At 37.2% G+C, this 18,198-nt stretch overlaps 1 protein-coding gene across 3 annotated transcripts in view; it reads right to left on the bottom strand.

The window, feature by feature from the left end:
- Positions 1 to 18,198, bottom strand: part of TNPO1 (transportin 1) — a 91,101-nt gene that overhangs the window by 14,664 nt on the left and 58,239 nt on the right. For all 3 annotated transcript variants that reach the window (XM_018065583.1, XM_018065585.1, XM_018065584.1), the window contains exons 9-18: positions 17,851 to 17,969; positions 13,288 to 13,348; positions 12,279 to 12,447; positions 8,257 to 8,409; positions 7,251 to 7,476; positions 4,936 to 5,107; positions 3,975 to 4,061; positions 2,475 to 2,582; positions 2,183 to 2,341; positions 2,013 to 2,100 (exon numbers count right to left, since the gene is read on the bottom strand). In XM_018065583.1, coding sequence (XP_017921072.1) covers positions 2,013 to 2,100; positions 2,183 to 2,341; positions 2,475 to 2,582; positions 3,975 to 4,061; positions 4,936 to 5,107; positions 7,251 to 7,476; positions 8,257 to 8,409; positions 12,279 to 12,447; positions 13,288 to 13,348; positions 17,851 to 17,969 — 1,342 coding nt within the window. The remainder of the gene's footprint in view (positions 1 to 2,012; positions 2,101 to 2,182; positions 2,342 to 2,474; positions 2,583 to 3,974; positions 4,062 to 4,935; positions 5,108 to 7,250; positions 7,477 to 8,256; positions 8,410 to 12,278; positions 12,448 to 13,287; positions 13,349 to 17,850; positions 17,970 to 18,198) is intronic.

The raw sequence follows: 18,198 nt of genomic DNA on the forward strand, positions 1-18,198 counted from the left end.
CTGACACTCAAATAACTAACACAAACAGAAACTAAACTCTTGAAATATAATGCAGGACTTGTGCAAGATGCTGGAAATCAGTTCGTTCCTCTCAAAACTGGTAAATAAAGATAAAGAAACAAGCAATAATCCTGCCTGTTCTATATGAACAAAGTCAGGCACTCAGTCACGTTTAAATCTTTGCGACCCTATGGACTATAGCCTGCCAGACTCCTCTGTCCATAGGATTTTTCAGACAAGAATGCTGGAGTAGGTTGCCATTCCCTTCTCCAGAGGATCTTCCCCACACGAGGACTGAAGCTGGGTCTCCTGCATTACTGGCAGATTCTTTACCGTTTGAGCCACCTATGGGCAATAATTTATTGATATGGGAATATCTCTACATAAGTATTCTCTCTACTGAATGAAGAATTAGAATATCATTTTTTAATCCCTAATAAACCAGTTGATTTCATAATTTCTCAGTCTTGGCAATACTGATAATCTGGGTCAGATTATTCTATTGTAGGGGGCTGTCTCATGTATTATAGGATATTTAGAAACATCCTTCGCCCCTACCCACCAGACACCAATAACACCTCCCCTGTGTAACAGTGTCTCCAGATACTGCCAAATTACTCTTGAGAAAACTAACCTAGAAAATAATCCACAGTTTGTAACATTAAAAACAGAAAACAATCAGACATTGTGTATCTCTTGAAGAAGGTACTTGACCTATAAAGTCTCAAAAAAAACCCACAACTTTTTGTACAAATTTAAACTCAAAAACTTCAATCAGGGGGAAAGTATCTGCAGAACAAGGTTTTCCCTAAAGCAATAATTCACCACAATTTCATTTAGAGTAGGTAGGCTTAAACTTGATGCCTTACTTTAATACATCATAATTATTCAAGTTCAGAAACACATTACTGAAAAATACAACTGGCAATTGAGTGAACGTCAAAAGATAAAACCTGTTGGTTCTAAAATAAGTTCGGGTCTGGGGGATGTAGTCTACCACAGTATGACTACGGTTGAGAGAGAGAGAGAGAGAGAGAGAGAGAGAGAGAGTGTGTGCGCGCGCGCGCGCGCAGTCACTCAGTCATGTCCAGCTCTTCATGACCCCATGGACTGTATGGACACCAGGCTCCTCTGTCTATGAGATTTTCCTGGGAAGAATACTGGAGTGGGTTGCCATTTCCTTCTCCACGGAATCTTCCCAATCCAGGGATAGAACCTGTGTTTCCTACCTACAGCCTCTGCACTGGCAAGTAAATTCTTTACCACTGAGCCACCTGGGAAGTTCAAAGTTAACAATACTGTATTGTTTATTTGAAAGTTGCTAAGATAGTAGATCTTAAAAGTTCTCAATCCACACACAAGTCTTGATATATGTCAATTACATCCTAAAAAAAAAAAAAACAACACTGGAGGGGGGCCTCCCAAAGCATACCGTAACAAACGAAAAAAAAAATTAAAATGAATATTTTAAACCAAGATTAAATGATGGGATACGGAAATGAAGAAAACCAAAATTTGATTTAATCTATGGGTCTGACAGTAATTCAGGTTACATTATTCAAGCAATTGCTTATTATCTTCACAAAAGGCTAAGACAAACACTATGCCACTAAAACAGAAAAAAGAATTCATTTACTTTTAAGAAAACTGAAATTTCCTATAGTTTATGCTGATTTGTCATGAGAAAACCTGATTATATTATTATTTCTGGGTACCTCTACCAATAAGAAAGAGACCATTTAAGAAGTATCTATGAACTATCTCTAAAGCAATACTTTTCCAACTTTTCTTCAACAACATGAACACCTAATAAGCCACTGAAATGATTGTGAATTCAGGAAACAAGAGAATAGGGGTTTCCAAACCACCTGCTTCAATCAGAGTAGATTTAACCAGTAAAATGTACATTAATACATGTCAGGATTTCATTAGACTTCAGTTTAATAATAAAAACCACAGCTGATGAAAAATAATGTTAAAAACCACATCACAGCAATAGAAAATATTCATACCTATACAAGGTTTAACATGCTGAAAGCAAGCTTTTGTCAGGTCACCTAGTAGGGCAAAGGAACTCTGTCGAACCTCTGGCATTTTATCCTGCAAGAAAGCGGCAGAAATTAATCCCAATGTGACACAGAGAACCAAAAGTTTCTCTTCGTTTTAATTCAGTAAATCTCACCTGCATGCACTGATACATTAGTGTTAGAATGTTACTTCGTGCTACCAGCTGTTCAATGTTGCCTCCAAGTCCTTCAGCCAGGCCACTGAGTAAATCAAGGGCCACTATCATAAAATCTTTATCTGGCGCCTCATATTGATCCGGTTGAGCATTGTTCAGCTGAAATTACACACAATTTTTTGAAAACTTACTTTAAAGCAATCACTGAAAAAGTTTTTATGCATTATGCCTATCCTTAGAAAAATGTTTCTGATGCCAAGAAGGGAGAGATATAAAACACTTTTTAAAATACCATGGCTTGTGCAAGAGTCTTCTGTACTAGGTTTACGCAACGCTGATACACAGGTTCACAGTACGGAAGGAAGCCAGACTGCAGAGCTGTGGCAACTGAAGATAGGCACTGGAAAGGATAAAGTAGATGCATGTAACATTTCCAGGTATAATTAAGATTATGATAAATGCTTGAAAGCATACTCAATAAAATCCTGGTCATTTCTACTCTTCTGTAGTATAGCAATTTTATCTTTTCAAACCTCTCTTTTGGATGCGGTTGTTGTTGCTAAGTTTACTAGCTGGTCAAGGGGGGTTTCCTCAGAAAAAATAGTTAAGGTTTCTATAATGAACATTATCTTTCAGGAACAAATTTCAGTATTAAGTATTCCTAGTTTTTTTCCTCAAATATGAGAGATTTATTTAGCTTCCCATCTTGGTCAATAATGTGGGTAGATCTCAGAATGTGGGCACATTCTGAGCCTTGCCTGGAAATAAATATATTTAGCTATAATTATTCTTTTTATTCTGTTGGGCCCAGAATTAGCCATTGTTCTTTGTCACAGAAGTTTTTACTTTGTTGGGTAGGGACCATTCAAGGCAGAAGTGATGACCCCTGAAATAATAGGGGAGACTAGAATGACTGATATGGCTCTATCAAAATCATTTCATCCAGATTTAAGTTGCCACATCCGAGTGTGTGTTCAGTTATTTGTATAGCATATAAACTTGGCAGGGGGAAGTGTTTAAAAAAAAGTATTTAAATACATGAAAAAACTTCAAACTATACAAAAAAGGTGTCGATGCTACTTCACATGTATATGAGTATATATATGCATAAACAATAAAAGAATCTAAGCTATATCAATTATGACATGGCTGTATATCTACATAAAGAAATACAGTTAAGTAGAAATATATATATATATATATACACACACACACTCATATGGAAAGATCTCCAAGGATAATTTATTATCAAGTACAACAGGTTAGAAAACATAAATTTAATAGTTTGTCCCTGGTGGCTCAGCGGTAAAGAATCCGCCTGCAATGCAGAGACAAGGTTCAATGCCTGGATCGGGAAGATCCCCTGGAGGAGGACATGGCCACCGACTTCAGCATTCTTGCCAGGAAAATCCCACACAGAGGTAAGAGGTACCTGGTGGGCTACCCTACATGCGGCGGCAGAGTTGGACACGATGGAAGAGATGGAGCACACAGGTCAAGTTATATGGAGCTGCACGTTTATTCAGCATTTTAACAGAAATGGTTCAGAATGTAAATTAACACTTATTACATATAGTCATTATAGGTCTGAATATGTGTTTTTTTGATGAAAAACAGGTTACCTAACTGTTGCCAGCTTAGCATACCTCTGGAGAAGGGAATGGATACCCACTCTAGTATCCCTGCCTGGGGAATTTCATGGACAGAGGAGCCTGGAAGGCTACAGTCCATGGGGCTGCAGAGTCTGATGCAGCTGAGTGACTAACACACATACTCATGGTTAACAGCATACCTCAAGTAAAGGGAAGAGATCTTTATCTTCATCCTTTAACATGTTCCATTTCTGGATCAGTGGAGGCATTAGCATCTGGATATATTCCTAAATTACAATGATGAAAAACACAGAAAGCTCCACTATCATATGTAAAAAAGTCCACACCGAGTCTATGAAAACTAAAATCCATTTAGAATAATTGTATAAAATTTTTACGGAAAGAATTTTAAGACTTATTCTTTGAATTTTTTTAGTTCTATGACCTGTGATACGTAATATGACTTGCTGTTCAGTAGGTTATAAATGACAGATAAATTTATTAAAGGCATTGTAGAAAAAGATTCATAATCATTTAAATATTCTTACTAAGAAAGAATCCCTGCAATCAAATCAATAAACAGTCATCATGTAAACTGGAGCATAGATTCCAAGTAGTCTAATCTAAGATATTAGGAAACCCCCTACCAAACAAAACCAAAACAACCATCAAAGCAAACCCACAAACAAGTGTCCTGCACCAAGTGTTAAGCATAACCTATAAACACAGACTATTTCTTAAGATGTTTTACAGGGTAATCATAAACAAGAAGTCTATTCTTCAGCAGGGGATTTCAAGCTATATTAAAATTCAAATATTAAATCCCATTGAAACAAATCAGATTCACCCATCTCTTCTATTCTTAACTCTGAAATCCAGAGTATAAAACGTTTATCCCCTTTCCTTTTGTCACTCTAAAATGTGTTGGTATATTCATGTGATAAGCTGCCCTAATTTTCACACCCTGCACGTATTTCTTTTTTTTTTTTTTAATATTATTTAAAAGTAAGTACACTTGCTATCTTTTTCAGCCCTATATTCTTAAAGCCGCAAACACTAAGTGTTCATGCCTCCCTAAACATTTTTCAAATATATGACATATTGAGTATAACTATGCTTTATATTTGATTTTTCTCATAATGGTTCATCACAGATACTTACAGGTTTGTTTAAGTGATGTCCTACTGAGTCTGCTAAAGTTCCTATGGCATCATAAAGAATGAGCAAGTTCTTATGCTGGTATTTACTAAATGCGAAGACCAAGGTATCAAGTATATAAGCAAGGTAAGGAACAAGTTCTGTACAAGCCTCCTCTTCGAGGGTAGCAAAGGCACTATAATTTAAAAAGGGAGAGAGATTACTCTTGTAGAAAAGAAACAGTTCACAACAGAGACAAGAAATTAAGTATAGAGTTTAAAGAATACTTATTTACACGCACATCTCCCTACCTCACCACACCAGATACTTATTTTTATCATTTCCTTCCCATTCCTTACCACTTATTTCAAAGAGATTGACACTTATGGGTATCTGCTTAACTACAATGGTAAAGTCGAAAACTGCTTTCAATCAACAGTTTATTTGGTGTTTGCTACTTATTTAGTGACTGAGGGCTGGGGACAAAGCAACGAACAAAACAATGTCCCCTTTCTCAGGGAGTTTACATTTTACTGATGTTCCAGACTAATGACACCAGAATTAAAACTATTAAAACTTACATTACCATATGTAACATAGATAGCCAACAGGAATTTGCTGTATGTTTTAGGAAACTCAAATAGGGGTTCTGCATCAACCTAGACAGATGGGATGGGGCAGGAGATGGGAGGGAGGTTCAAAAGGGAGGGGATGTATATTCCTATGGCTGATTCATGTTGAGGTTTGACAGAAAACAACAAAATTTTGTAAAGCAATCATCCTTCAATAAAAAAATAAATTAAAAAAAATAACAAAAAAACTCTTCAACCTTCATTTGCATACCAAGCACCACAAAAAGATAGAAGCAGCTTTAACCGTGTGTTTGAGATGTCTGAGAACACAGCAGTATCATGGTCTCTCAAATGCTTCTCTTAGTGGGAGAGGGAATGAGGTGCTGGCAGCCACAACTTTTCAACTGCAAGAATAAATTCCAAAGTATCTAATACACGGCATGGTGATGACAATACAGCACTGAGTACTCAGAAGCTGCTGAGTTACCTATGTTAATCGTGGTGAGTATTCTACCGTATTTATGTGTATCAAATCAACATGTTGTATACTTGAAGTATTGCAATTATGTTTGTCAATTTTTCCTCAGTAAAGTTTAAAATTTTTTCTCTAAGCCCTATACTATACATGAGAATGCACAAAGCATTTGTTATTAGAAATTTGTTTACTTGTAGCTGATTTGTTAGGACAAACACACAAGAAAGGAACAAACTCTAGGGTCTCAGGGCAATTACTTCAACTTATACCTAAATTTTTCTTGACTTTAAGGTGTATCTGGCCCTTCATTTGTGAAATTAAGGTTACAGTAATCTCTCCTAGCCAGACAGGAATTTCCTAAAATGATAGGCTTAAGCCATTTGTTAATTAAAGTCTTGTTCATTAACACTGAACTATATTTCTTTCATGACACTTTCCATAATTATATACTTACTAGCCTATAAATTTTAAGATGGCAGAGACTGTACACACAATATTTTATACATGTCTAACAAATAGTAAAAAACCTTGCAGAATGAAATGTCTACCAGAAACCAAATATAATGTGTACCCTCCCTTCCCTTGAAAAAAAAAAAATTGGTGCTATTAATCACCAAAGCTCCCTTGTTTAACTTTCATATCATTATGAATTTGAACTCTTTCAAATCTGGTGGAGTCTAACTACACTTAAACTTACTTTACTCTCTTTCAGCAGCTAAACAGTAGGAGCAATTCTACTTGAAAAATTAAGAACTATAAACATAAATGGCAAGCGTTTTTAGAACATGAAGATTTCTTCCAGAAAACTGAAATATTCATAGTAATGAAACCACTGATCTGATGAGCAGACAACCCCAAATGCAACTGACAAAAGTGGTTACTGGAGTTGAACCACTGTGGCAGATGGGTGGTCACCGCGGGACTTCCTGAGGAGTTATGGAGCTGACTGTAGACTAAAAAAGTCAATCCTGCTCAAACTTTTCTATTTCTCCAAGAATAGGACTCTTGCCACAACCACTCCAAATATCTGTGGGAATGAGGGTGAAAGATAACGCTAATGTTACAGGCAGTGAGGGAAAAAAAAAAAATTGAAGAAAATAGCAAATACAAATCTCTAGTTAAGAGTCTCACTCAGATTTGCAAAACCATCAGCTGGAAGATATGGATAACAAAAAAAATCCCATTAATAGTTTAATATCAACATTTTATCACAGGCTTGCAAATTAGTTTCTCCCTGAAATCTGCACACTCCCTTCTCCCACCATGAACAATTTGTTATGAATTTGTCCTACCTGCAGGCAGCTTCTTGTACTCTCTTGTTGCTATCCAGGATACGTTTTAGCAGTTCTGTCATTAATGGCTTCAGGTACGTGTCTGGGGGCTGGCTGACTACCCAGTGTGCATAGCGGCTAAGAGTCCAGCACGTTATGGAACGCACAAGAGCCTTTTTATCAGAGAGGCACTGAATAAGGTGAGGAATGAGCTCAGGTAGGTATGGAATCATGCCTTGCATGCAACCTAGGAAAAAAACCCCAAATACTTCAGGAAGTGCTCAAACTTGGTTAAAATTATTTAAGTTAAATATTAAACTGATAGATGCAGCAATGAAAAATATTTAATCATTTCTATTCTAATAAGTATATTTAATAATGTTTCAAAACTTTTAAATAACTGAAATGAGAGCTAACTGCTCTTAAGTATCTTCTAGTAGGGTTCATTGTTCAGTCACTCCCTCGTGTCTGACTCTGTGACCCCATGGACTGCAGCACACCAGGCTTCCCTATCTTCCTAGTAGGGATAGGAAAGCTCATTTTACTTCTGCTACAGAAATTATGCAAAATGCTTCACTTTCTTATAGATAGATATTTACAGCTAGGAAAGAATAATAATTCTTTCTAGGGTCAGTGACACTTGACTTAAACATTCCTTACACCTACATATGAAGTTATTTTTCTAGCAACAGGGATGTTTCCGAGATCAGGACCCTCTCATTCTGTTCTCTTCATGACACCAAAAGCATTTGCAAAATATCTGGCTGGGGCTGTAAGTCACTCTATGGTTGTTTAATAACAATTAACTAGCTCAAAAGTACAAACTCATTCTAAGATGGCTTTTAGACCTCAAATATCCTTTTTAAGGTTAATATGGATCACAGTCTTATCTACCTCAACAGTCTTATCTTACTAGGAACACCAATCAGTAAACAAAGTATGTGAATCGTTTCTGCTTAATTAAAGTAGCCATGTCACATTAGCACCTACTGAGGACTTGACAGTTTTAAGTTTGACTCAGACTTACCTTCAGCAATTGCTCCTAAAACCAAGATGCCTGATTCTTTAACAACCCATTCATGATGAAAAAGTAATTCTTTCAAAAGGGGCAAAATATGTGGCAAAAGTTCATCACGATATACATTTGCAAGAACATCTAGGGCGGCTGCAGAACATTTTCCTAAGGAAATATTAAATTCAAAAATGTTATACTAACTTCTACTATCATTCAGTTATATAACTATAAATCTATCTATATGTAGATAAAATTTATACATTTTTACCTCTACGAAGTTTTAAAGAATTCAATTAAATAGGAGGTAATCACAAGAAAAAAAAAATTCTATTGACCAAAACACTTTATGACCAAGAATCAATAAACTAATCATGAAAATATTTTGTATATGACTACCATTTTTTTTAAAATAAAGCTGTTACACTGGGCAGAAATAACACTTTACTCATCAATAAGGATCTTAGTTAAACTGTATGGTAGTTTCACTCATAAATATTACACTGCCATGAAACAAAATGAAATCTTTAAGTACTAATACAGAATGAGTTGTATGATGTGCAGAAAAGAATTAGCAACGCATACACAATCTGATTTCACTTCTGGAAAATCAGCTTCTCCTCCAGAAAAGAAGATGCAGGCATACCTCAAATACTGCAGGCTCAATTCTAGATCACTGCAATGAAGTGAGTAAAATCAAACTTTTCGTTTCCAAGTACGTATAAAAGTTATGCTCAAGTTATAGTGTTATTTATATTAAGTGTGCAATAGTCTTACGTCTAAAAAAACCAGGTATACACCTTTACCGATACACACTTTATACCTAAAAAAATGGTAACCATTATCTGCAGTTTTAACATTGCTTCCTTGCTAAGCGTAATCATTTCTAACTTTTTACTTAAAGTAAGAGATATGCAACTCTTCCCTTCACTTGAACATTCAAGAGGACACTGAAAGGTTATTAACTGGTCTAATTTCAACAGTGTTGTGTCTCAGAGAACAGGGAGGCCCAAGTAGAGGGGGAGAGATGGGGAATCGCCTGTGGACAGAGCAGTCAGAACACATAAAACATACATACAGTCCTCTGTCTTATGAGCACAGCCCATGGAGTCCCAAAACAATTATAACAGTTAACATCAAAGATCACAGATGACACAGTCATAACAAATATAATAACAAAACAGTTTGAATTCTTATTCCAAGAATTACCAAAATGTGACAGAGATACAAAGGCGAGCAAATGCTACTGGAAAAATGGCACCAACAGACTTGATCAATGCAGGGTTGCTACCAACTTCACTTTATAAAAAAAAAAAAATGCATTATCTATGAAGTGTAAGAAAAAACTGTAGCAGACTGGTTCCAAATCGGGAAAGGAGAACGTTAAGGCTGTATATTGTCACCCTGCTTATTTAACTTATATGCAGAGCACATCATGCAAAATGCTGGACTGGACAAAGCACAAGCTGGAATCAAGATTGCTGGGTTTGAAATATCAATAACCTCAGATATGCAGACTACACCACCTTAATGGCAGAAAGCAAAGAACTAAAGAGCATCTTGACGAAAGTGAAAGAGGAGAGTGAAGAAGTTGGCTTAAAACTCAACAATCAGAAAACGAAGATCATGGCATCTGGTCCCATCAATTCATGGCAAATAGCTGGGGAAACAGTGGAAACAGTGACAAACTTTATTTTGGGGGGCTCCAAAATCACTGCAGATGGTGACCACAGCCATGAAATTCAAAGACGCTTGCTCCTAGGAAGAAAAGTTATGACCAATCAAGATAGCATATTAAAAAGTAGAGACATTACTTAGCCAACGAAGTCCATCTAGTCAAAGCTATGGTTTTTCCAGTGGTCAGGTATGGATGTGAGAGTTGGGCTATAAAGAAAGCTGAGTGCTGAAGAATTGATGCTTTTGAACTGTGGTGTTGGAGAAGACTCTTGAGAGTGCCTTGGACTGCAAGAAGATCCAACCAGTCCATCCTAAAGGAGATTAGGCCTGAATATTCATTCACTCTAATCCTTTGGCCACCTGATGCCAAGAACTGACTCATTTGAAAAGACCCCGATGCTGGGAAAGATTGAAGGTGGGAGAAGGGGACGCCAGGGGATGAGACGGTTGGATGGCATCACCAACTCGATGGACATGAGTTAGTAAACTCTGGGAGTTGGTGATGGACAGGGAGGCCTGGCGTGCTGCAGTCCATGGGGTCTCAAAGAGTCGGACACCACTGAGTGACTGAACTGATGAAGAGTAAGAAAGCAAAGCGTGACAGACTAAGGTAAGCCTGTAGGTGTTTGTGGAAAAACATACAGATGAGTGAAAATAAGTCCCTCCCCAAGGCAACATACATTATTACTTTTGCAGTTATCTACATTAAATCTTAATTCATCCTCCCCCTAACCTTACAGCTGGTATACAACGGGAAGTAATTTGTGATAGTAATGAAGACCTTGGGTTTTCTTGTTCTGTAACATATGGGTTCCAGAACTACTTGTGCCACCAGAACTAGCTATGCTAACCTTGGGCAAGTTTCTCTTTTTGAAGCATCTTTGCCTGCCTTAGGCTGTTGAAAAGATTACACGTGATATGCATACAAAGCCCCTGGCTTAGGGCTGGGCACATTGGTCACTCTAAGGAATTGTTAAGTTACAGGGAACTAAATGGGAGTAACCAGCATTATTCCAAATGAATGACACAGTTAATGACGATCATTTACGTCCTTAACCATGCCATCAGTTATTAGAAATCTCAAGTCTTCTGAATCACAGAGTGGTTCTTAACTGGTGGTGACTGTGTGTCCCAGGGACCATCTGGGAATACCTCAAGACACTGCTGCTTGTCGCAATTGTATGTGTATTCTCCCTCTAATCTCCTGCGCTATTGCCATCTACTGGAGAGAGATCAGGGATGCTGCTCAGAATCCTGTAATGGGCAGGACAAGCCCACAACAAAGAATTAGTGGCCCAAAACATCCAATGTGCTGTGAACTACAGAAGTAAAGATTTAAAAACCAGCAACCAAGCAAAACCGAAACACAGGTGTCGAGGTTCTCCACAGAGTTATCTAATTAGTGTGTGGCCCACAACACAGGCTGAACAGATGATATGGATTTGTAGCTAATATTGAAAACAGAAATTTTAAAAAGCCTATTTGGAAGTCTGGATGAGAAAGGGATTCACATTATCTTAGAAATATGCATGATAATCAACCAATCCTCATGCAAATTATGACATACAAAAAAATAAGTTACGAAAACAGGAAAAGCCACGGCCAATGTTCCTATTTCGTATGTATTTTGCATCAAACATACATTTTGCATCCAACAAAACACATTTCCTATACATTCTGTATCCAACAAAACACTTTGAGAAGGAATATCATGACAAGCAAATGAAGAACAGACCCATCAGGAAGAAACAAAACAAAGCCACAGTAAGATCATTACTTCACACCCAGAAGAAGACACTCAAAAATTACTGGCAAACATGTGGAGAACCTGTAGCCCTTAAGACACTGCTGGGGGAAAGCAAACGGCAAAGTAAGTGTAAAAAACAGTCTGGCAGTAACTCAAAATATTGAACATAAAAGTTTCCATGCGATCCAGTAATCCTATTCCTGGGTATATACCCAAGAGAAATGAAAACTTAGGACCACATACACCTTACGTTAACTGTTCACAGCACGACTACTGACAGCGGCCAAAGAGGGGAAAGAAAACGTCCATCTGCTAATGAACAGATGAATCAGTCACAAAGACCACTTTTGTATGATTCCACTTATAGAAAATGTCCAGAGGAGCTCAGAATATGGGAGTGACTACTAAGTATGTAGTTTCTCTTAGGGTGACAAAAATGTTTCAAAATTTTCTGAGATGATGGTTGCACAACTCTGTGAATACACAGAAAACCACTAAATTGTATTCTTTTGTATGGTTAAGTGAACTGTGTATGAGGGCACTGTAGGATGTGAGTTATTTCTCAACTAAACTGTTATCCAAGCAGGCGACTATGCTTCTCTCTCTGACTTACTTAGATTCCAGTCAGAAATCGTGTCATCGTCATCAATTTCATCGTCGTCCTCCTCCTCCTCTTCAATCCCATCTTCATCATGCTGCTGAGCCACTGTCCTTGATCGATGAAACCGTGGCCTGATATCTTGCTCACTATCAGGAATTGTTTCATCTTCTTCAACATCACCCTGTGTATTTTTTAAAAGGAAAATTCTGGTTATATTCATATAAGCTAATAGTATGTATATGGGTAAAAGAAAGAATATTCACAGAGAGCATGACATATGATTCTGAAATATGGCTGATGCTTGAACAGTATGGGTTTGACCTGCAGGCCGACAGATAGCGTGACATGATTCTGAAATACAGTTGATGCTTGAACAGTATGGGCGTAAACTGCATGTCCAGTTCAAATAGGATGCAGATTTCTCTCCAGTAAATGAAGTATTAGATGACTATATAATCTGTGGTTGAATTTGCAGATATGGAACCATGGACAGGAAGGGCCAACTGTGAAGTTATACAGGGATTTTTGATTGCACTGGAGGTCAGTGCCCCTAATATCCCATTGTTCAAGGGTCAGCTGTATACATCTTCTGCTTGCCCCTGTGTAGAAAATAGCTCTTTGTGAAGGGGAAGAATAGGCTATCACATAACTCATGATAGATTATCAGGGATTCTGAACCACATAAGATGGTTTCCCAACATCTGGTATAATCTAGAGTATCTGAATTAAATTCAGAACATATTTTAAGATTATTTTAAAATGAACCCCAAACAGTCAGAATTAACAGGAAATTCACGCTAACTCTACTAGTGTCACCATCTAGTTAGTTTCAATTAAGCTAGAATCTACTGCCAGTCAAATTCATTATGTTTGCTTCTATCTTTAACTCCATAGCACATTACATAACAGAAAGCCTATTTAAACAGAGCCTACTCTAAATAAATGTCCTATTAGTCAAATTCAAAGATCTGTAAGTCAGTGAAAATAAACATCCTTATTCATCAGGGAATAGTTTCCTTACCTTAAGTAGGATAATGTCTATATCTGAATACTTCATGCCATTCACTAACACAGGGATCAACCTATAAAGACAGAAATTCATGAAACAAAGATCTAAAGATCTCAAGGTCTCAACAACCTCATGAATACTAATAATACCACCACTACTGTTAACACTGCCTTATAGCATATTCTATGTCTGCCCTTCTCCAATGATGAGTACTCCCAATATGCATCTTAGGCCTCTTACATACTCATGCACAGAATCTACTGGATGGAACTTTACAGTGGACAAGATAGCTTGTCAAGAGTGCTTAATACATGAACGAACATTCCCAATTCTTAAAGACTGATGTTCCGTGATGCAAGACTAAGAACAATGCAAACAATCTAAATGTTCGTCAGTAAGGGCCTGGTTAAAAATAAGTTACAACCGGGGATTTCCCAGCAGTCTAGTGGTTAGAACTCTGTACTTTCACTGTAGGGGCCGGGTTTTAATTCCTGGTTGGGGAACTAAGATCCTGTAAGGATTTTATTTTTGGATGCACACAGTCATAAAGAAACACATGACAGTGAAGTTGGAAAAACAAAAAACCACTGGTGCAAAATACATAAAAAGCTCATATCCATTTGTATTAAAAACAATGAGATTCCTAGCCACAGCAATCAGGTAAAAAAGGATGCATTCCTATATACTAACAACAAAAGATCAGAAAGAGAAATTAAGGAAATAATCCCATTTACCATTACATCAAAAAGAATAATACCTAAGAATAAACCTACTCAAGGATGCAAAAGACTAGTATTCAGAAAACTATAAGATACTGATGAAAGAAATAAAAAGATGACAGACGGAGAGTTACCCCATGTTCTTTGATTAGAAGAATCACTACTGTCAAAATGACTATACCACTAAAGCTATCTACAGATTCATTGCAATCCCTATCAAATTATCAATAATATTTTCCACAGAACTAGAACAAATAATCTCATTATTTGTATGAAAACGCAAAAGACCCTGAATAGCCAGAGCAATCTTGAGAAAGAAAACAAAGTTGGAGGAATCAGGCTCCCTGACTTCAGACTGTACTACAGTACTACAGTAATCAAAATAGTATGGTGCTGGCACATAAATAGAAATATATTTTCAGTCAGACAGGATAGTAAGTCCAGAGATAAACCCATGTATCTATGGTCACCTAATCTATGACAAAGAAGACAAGAATATACAAGGCAGAAAAGTGTCTTCAGTAAGTGGTGCCAGGAAAAGTGGACAGCTACACACGTAAAAGAATGAGATTAAACACTCCCTAACACTATGCACAAAAACAAACAAAAAGGATCAAAGGCCTAAATTTAAGACCAGACACCACAGAGCTCGAAGGGGAGCACAGGCAGAACACTGGCATAAAGTGCAGCATGGCCTTTTCTGACCCGCCGCCTAGAGTGATGGGAGTAACGAAAACAAACCGATGGGACCTAGTTAGACTTTGGAATGCTTCTGTACAGCAAAGGAAACCATGGAAAAGGTGCAAATGGACTTGCAGGACAGAAATAAAGTCACAGATGCAGGAAACAAACTTATGGTCAAGGACAGCGGGCGGCGGGGGGGCCGGGGGGTATTGGGCAGGATAAAGTGGGAGATGGAGATTGATTAGATAAATACAGTTTATATAAAGTGGGTTTCCCATGCGGCACAGTGGTAAAGAATCCACCTGCTAATTCAGGAGATACAAGAGATGTAGGTTTGATCGCTAGGTCAGAAAGATCCCCTGGAGAAGGAAATAGCAACCTACTCTAGTATTCTTGCCTGGGATATCCCATGGACAGAGGAGCCTGGTGGGCTACAGTCCACGGGGTCACACAAGAATTGGATGTGACTGAGTATGACGACAATATATACAACAGGAGACTAAGCAGAGCACAGGGAACCCTAGTTAAAATTCTGTAGTGGCCTGTATGGGAAAAGAACCTAAAAACGAGTGGATGTACGTTCATGTGTGCCTGATTCACTTTGCTGCACATCTGAAGCTGACAGAACACTGTAAATCAACTAACTTCCAATAAAAAATTATTTAAAAAACAAGATTACCTATGTAATTACTTATATACACAGACTAACTAGGAAAGCTACACAATAAACTGGTATCTTCAGAAGTTGAGTGAGCAGGCTAAAAAGGGACAATATCCATCTTCTACTTTATTTCTAAATGGCTGATATTTTTATAATGAGCCTACATTCAGTATTTCTATTCCTTTTAATAAAAGAGATGATAGTGTTTAAAATGTAAAAACAGAAAATTTGAAGGATTTTATTCAAAAGAAATAAGGCAAGAAGGAAGAAAGTTCTATGGACAAGGTTATCATAGTCTGATAAAAGTTTAGAAATTTTATTTTTACTTTCTTAAGAGAACCATGATGTCTATAAACATGGAATTTCAGGTATACTGAAATATTTATGACTAGCTAAAAAAAATATGTATCAAAACATGTTAGGTAAAGGTCAGAACACTAACTTCAGTTCCGCCTGCAGCTATGATGGTTTTCATCCTCGACAGGTTTCTTACACTTTGTTTTCTCACTGTTCATACTCTTGCCTCGAGAATCTCATGGATGGAGCAGCCTGGTGGGCTACAGTCCACGGGGTCGCAGAGGTGGACACGACTGAGTGACCTCACTTCACCAAGTATATACCAGGCACTGGGTTGTTTTCTACGGATCAATTCGTTAATAAGCCCCAGGAGATATTAATGTATTGTGTGTAAGAATAAAGGTGGGGAAAAAAACAAAATAGTCCTGATGAAAAAAGACCTGTTCTACCAGATGACAAATGCTGAATAACCAAAAGAACATACTACTGGCTAAAAACGACAACAAAAACCACACAACATAGCCCAGAAACTGAAAAAAGAATTTAATCCTGTTCTTTGTTACATTAATGCTTTCTATGTGAAATAAGAGATCTCATTTTGATCTCATCTCATCAAAAGATCAGCTAAAACTGCTGATCTTTTAGCCTGCTACCAAGTTACTGGTTGCTTAAAAAAATTTGGATTTTATTAGGGTAATGAAAGAGACCACCAATCTGTAACTGCTCTTATCATCTCCTAATGTTAGAGCTTAGGTTTGTATTAATAAAATCTCTTCAGCTTTGTAAGAATTAATGTCTGTTTTTTATAAGACTTAGAATTATATGATCCAATAGTAAGAAACAAGCATATCATAAAAGTGGCATCACAAATTAGAGAGAAGAATAAACTTCCTGGTGGGGTGGGAGGTGTAAGCACACCTTACACTTTACTCCCCAATAAATTCTAGATTGACTAGAATTAAATATAGGTGGAATAAAATATAGGTGGTATTGTTTTCTTGCTAAGAACGGACTACATGAAAATGAGAACATCCGAGTATACTATCTTCTGAAAAAAGTGTGACTCCACTAATACAACATATTAAAACAAATGGTTATTTTTTTTGTGTATTAGATGGCTAAGATTAGAAAAACTGTAACTAATGATGGCAAAAGTTGTGGCAAGATGAGACACTGCTAGTGCATTACAGACTGGTGTAACTTCACTAGGGAACACCATGATGGAGCAGCACTTCAAAGTTTAGACTGCTGACACGGAGGAAAGGGCACAACTTACAGTGACTGACAGGGGCCAACCACAAAACAGTGAAGAGAGATGCCTTATTCATAGTATCAAACTTCTTTCTTTCTAAAACACTGATATGACATCTGGTATACAGTACTGGGCACCCCAGGTGGCTCAGGGATAAAGGATCCACCTGCCAATGCAGGAGATGTGGGTTCAATCCTTGGGTTGGGAAGATCCCCTGGAGGAGGAAATGGCAACCCACTCCAGAACTCTTGCCTGGGAAATCCCAAGGACAGGGGAGACTGGTGGGCTACAGTCCATTTAGTCAACTGAACATGCACACATGCATACAGTATTAACACAGGAAAAAACACATTAAAAGACAGCACACCAAAAATAACAACTGATTACTTAAGGGGGTGGAAATCCAATGGAGTTTAAGTTTTCATGTAGAAAATTAAGTTTATGGGTCTGTATTTTAATTTCAAAAGAATGTGAGCACTACTTTTAAAAGTAACTGACTTTAATTGATTTCATATATGTTTCATAAATCACTGTTTTTTACCTAAAAATAATAGTTTTACATCAATTATCTCAATACTGGAAAAATGTATTTAAAAAACTGACTTAACAGTGTTCATTGGGTTAAAAATAGACTTAACAATATGTTAACCAAAAACTCTTACCACAACTAGTAAGAAGATCTTTGGAGGGGGGAAAAGAGTCCATAGTCAAAATTACCAGATTATAATAAACTGCCATGGATTATCCAAAGTAAGTTATGATTCACAGCATAAACCACCCTCATGTAGTTTAGGAAACAAAAGGAATTGCTTCTTAAATAAATGTCTTTACTTATACCATCAGTAAAATTAAGCTCAACTTCTTCAGAACTTCACTACCCGATGGCCTAAGTACGCAACCTAAAAACATGAAAGTAAGGAGTCACTGTTAACAAAACAGCACCGCTAAGAAGAAATACTTACTTGGGAAGATGCCGTATGAGGACATCTTTGCATATTGGCTGCTCAGCCAAAGTGAGCCAAAATTCGCAGGCTTCTAAAGCCACATTTTCATCTTGATCTTGGGTCCTCTGTAGCATGTACTGTAAACAAAAGATCTTTAGTATTAATCAGTTTAAAGCATACAATTAAACCTAATCCAATTTCAGCAAGTTAAGAGTCCTTTGCTACGGGCCTTACCCTTTACAGCAGTTCTCAATTTAGGGTTTGGATTTTTTTTAAAAAGCCTTCTAATCAATTCTAAAAAGCAGCAAACTTAAGAGCTACTGTTTTAGAATGTTGCCTAATATAAAGTGTCCAATTCATGTCTCT

The sequence above is a fragment of the Capra hircus genome, chromosome 20, assembly GCF_001704415.2.
Source record: "Capra hircus breed San Clemente chromosome 20, ASM170441v1, whole genome shotgun sequence".
NCBI lineage: Eukaryota > Metazoa > Chordata > Mammalia > Artiodactyla > Bovidae > Capra > Capra hircus.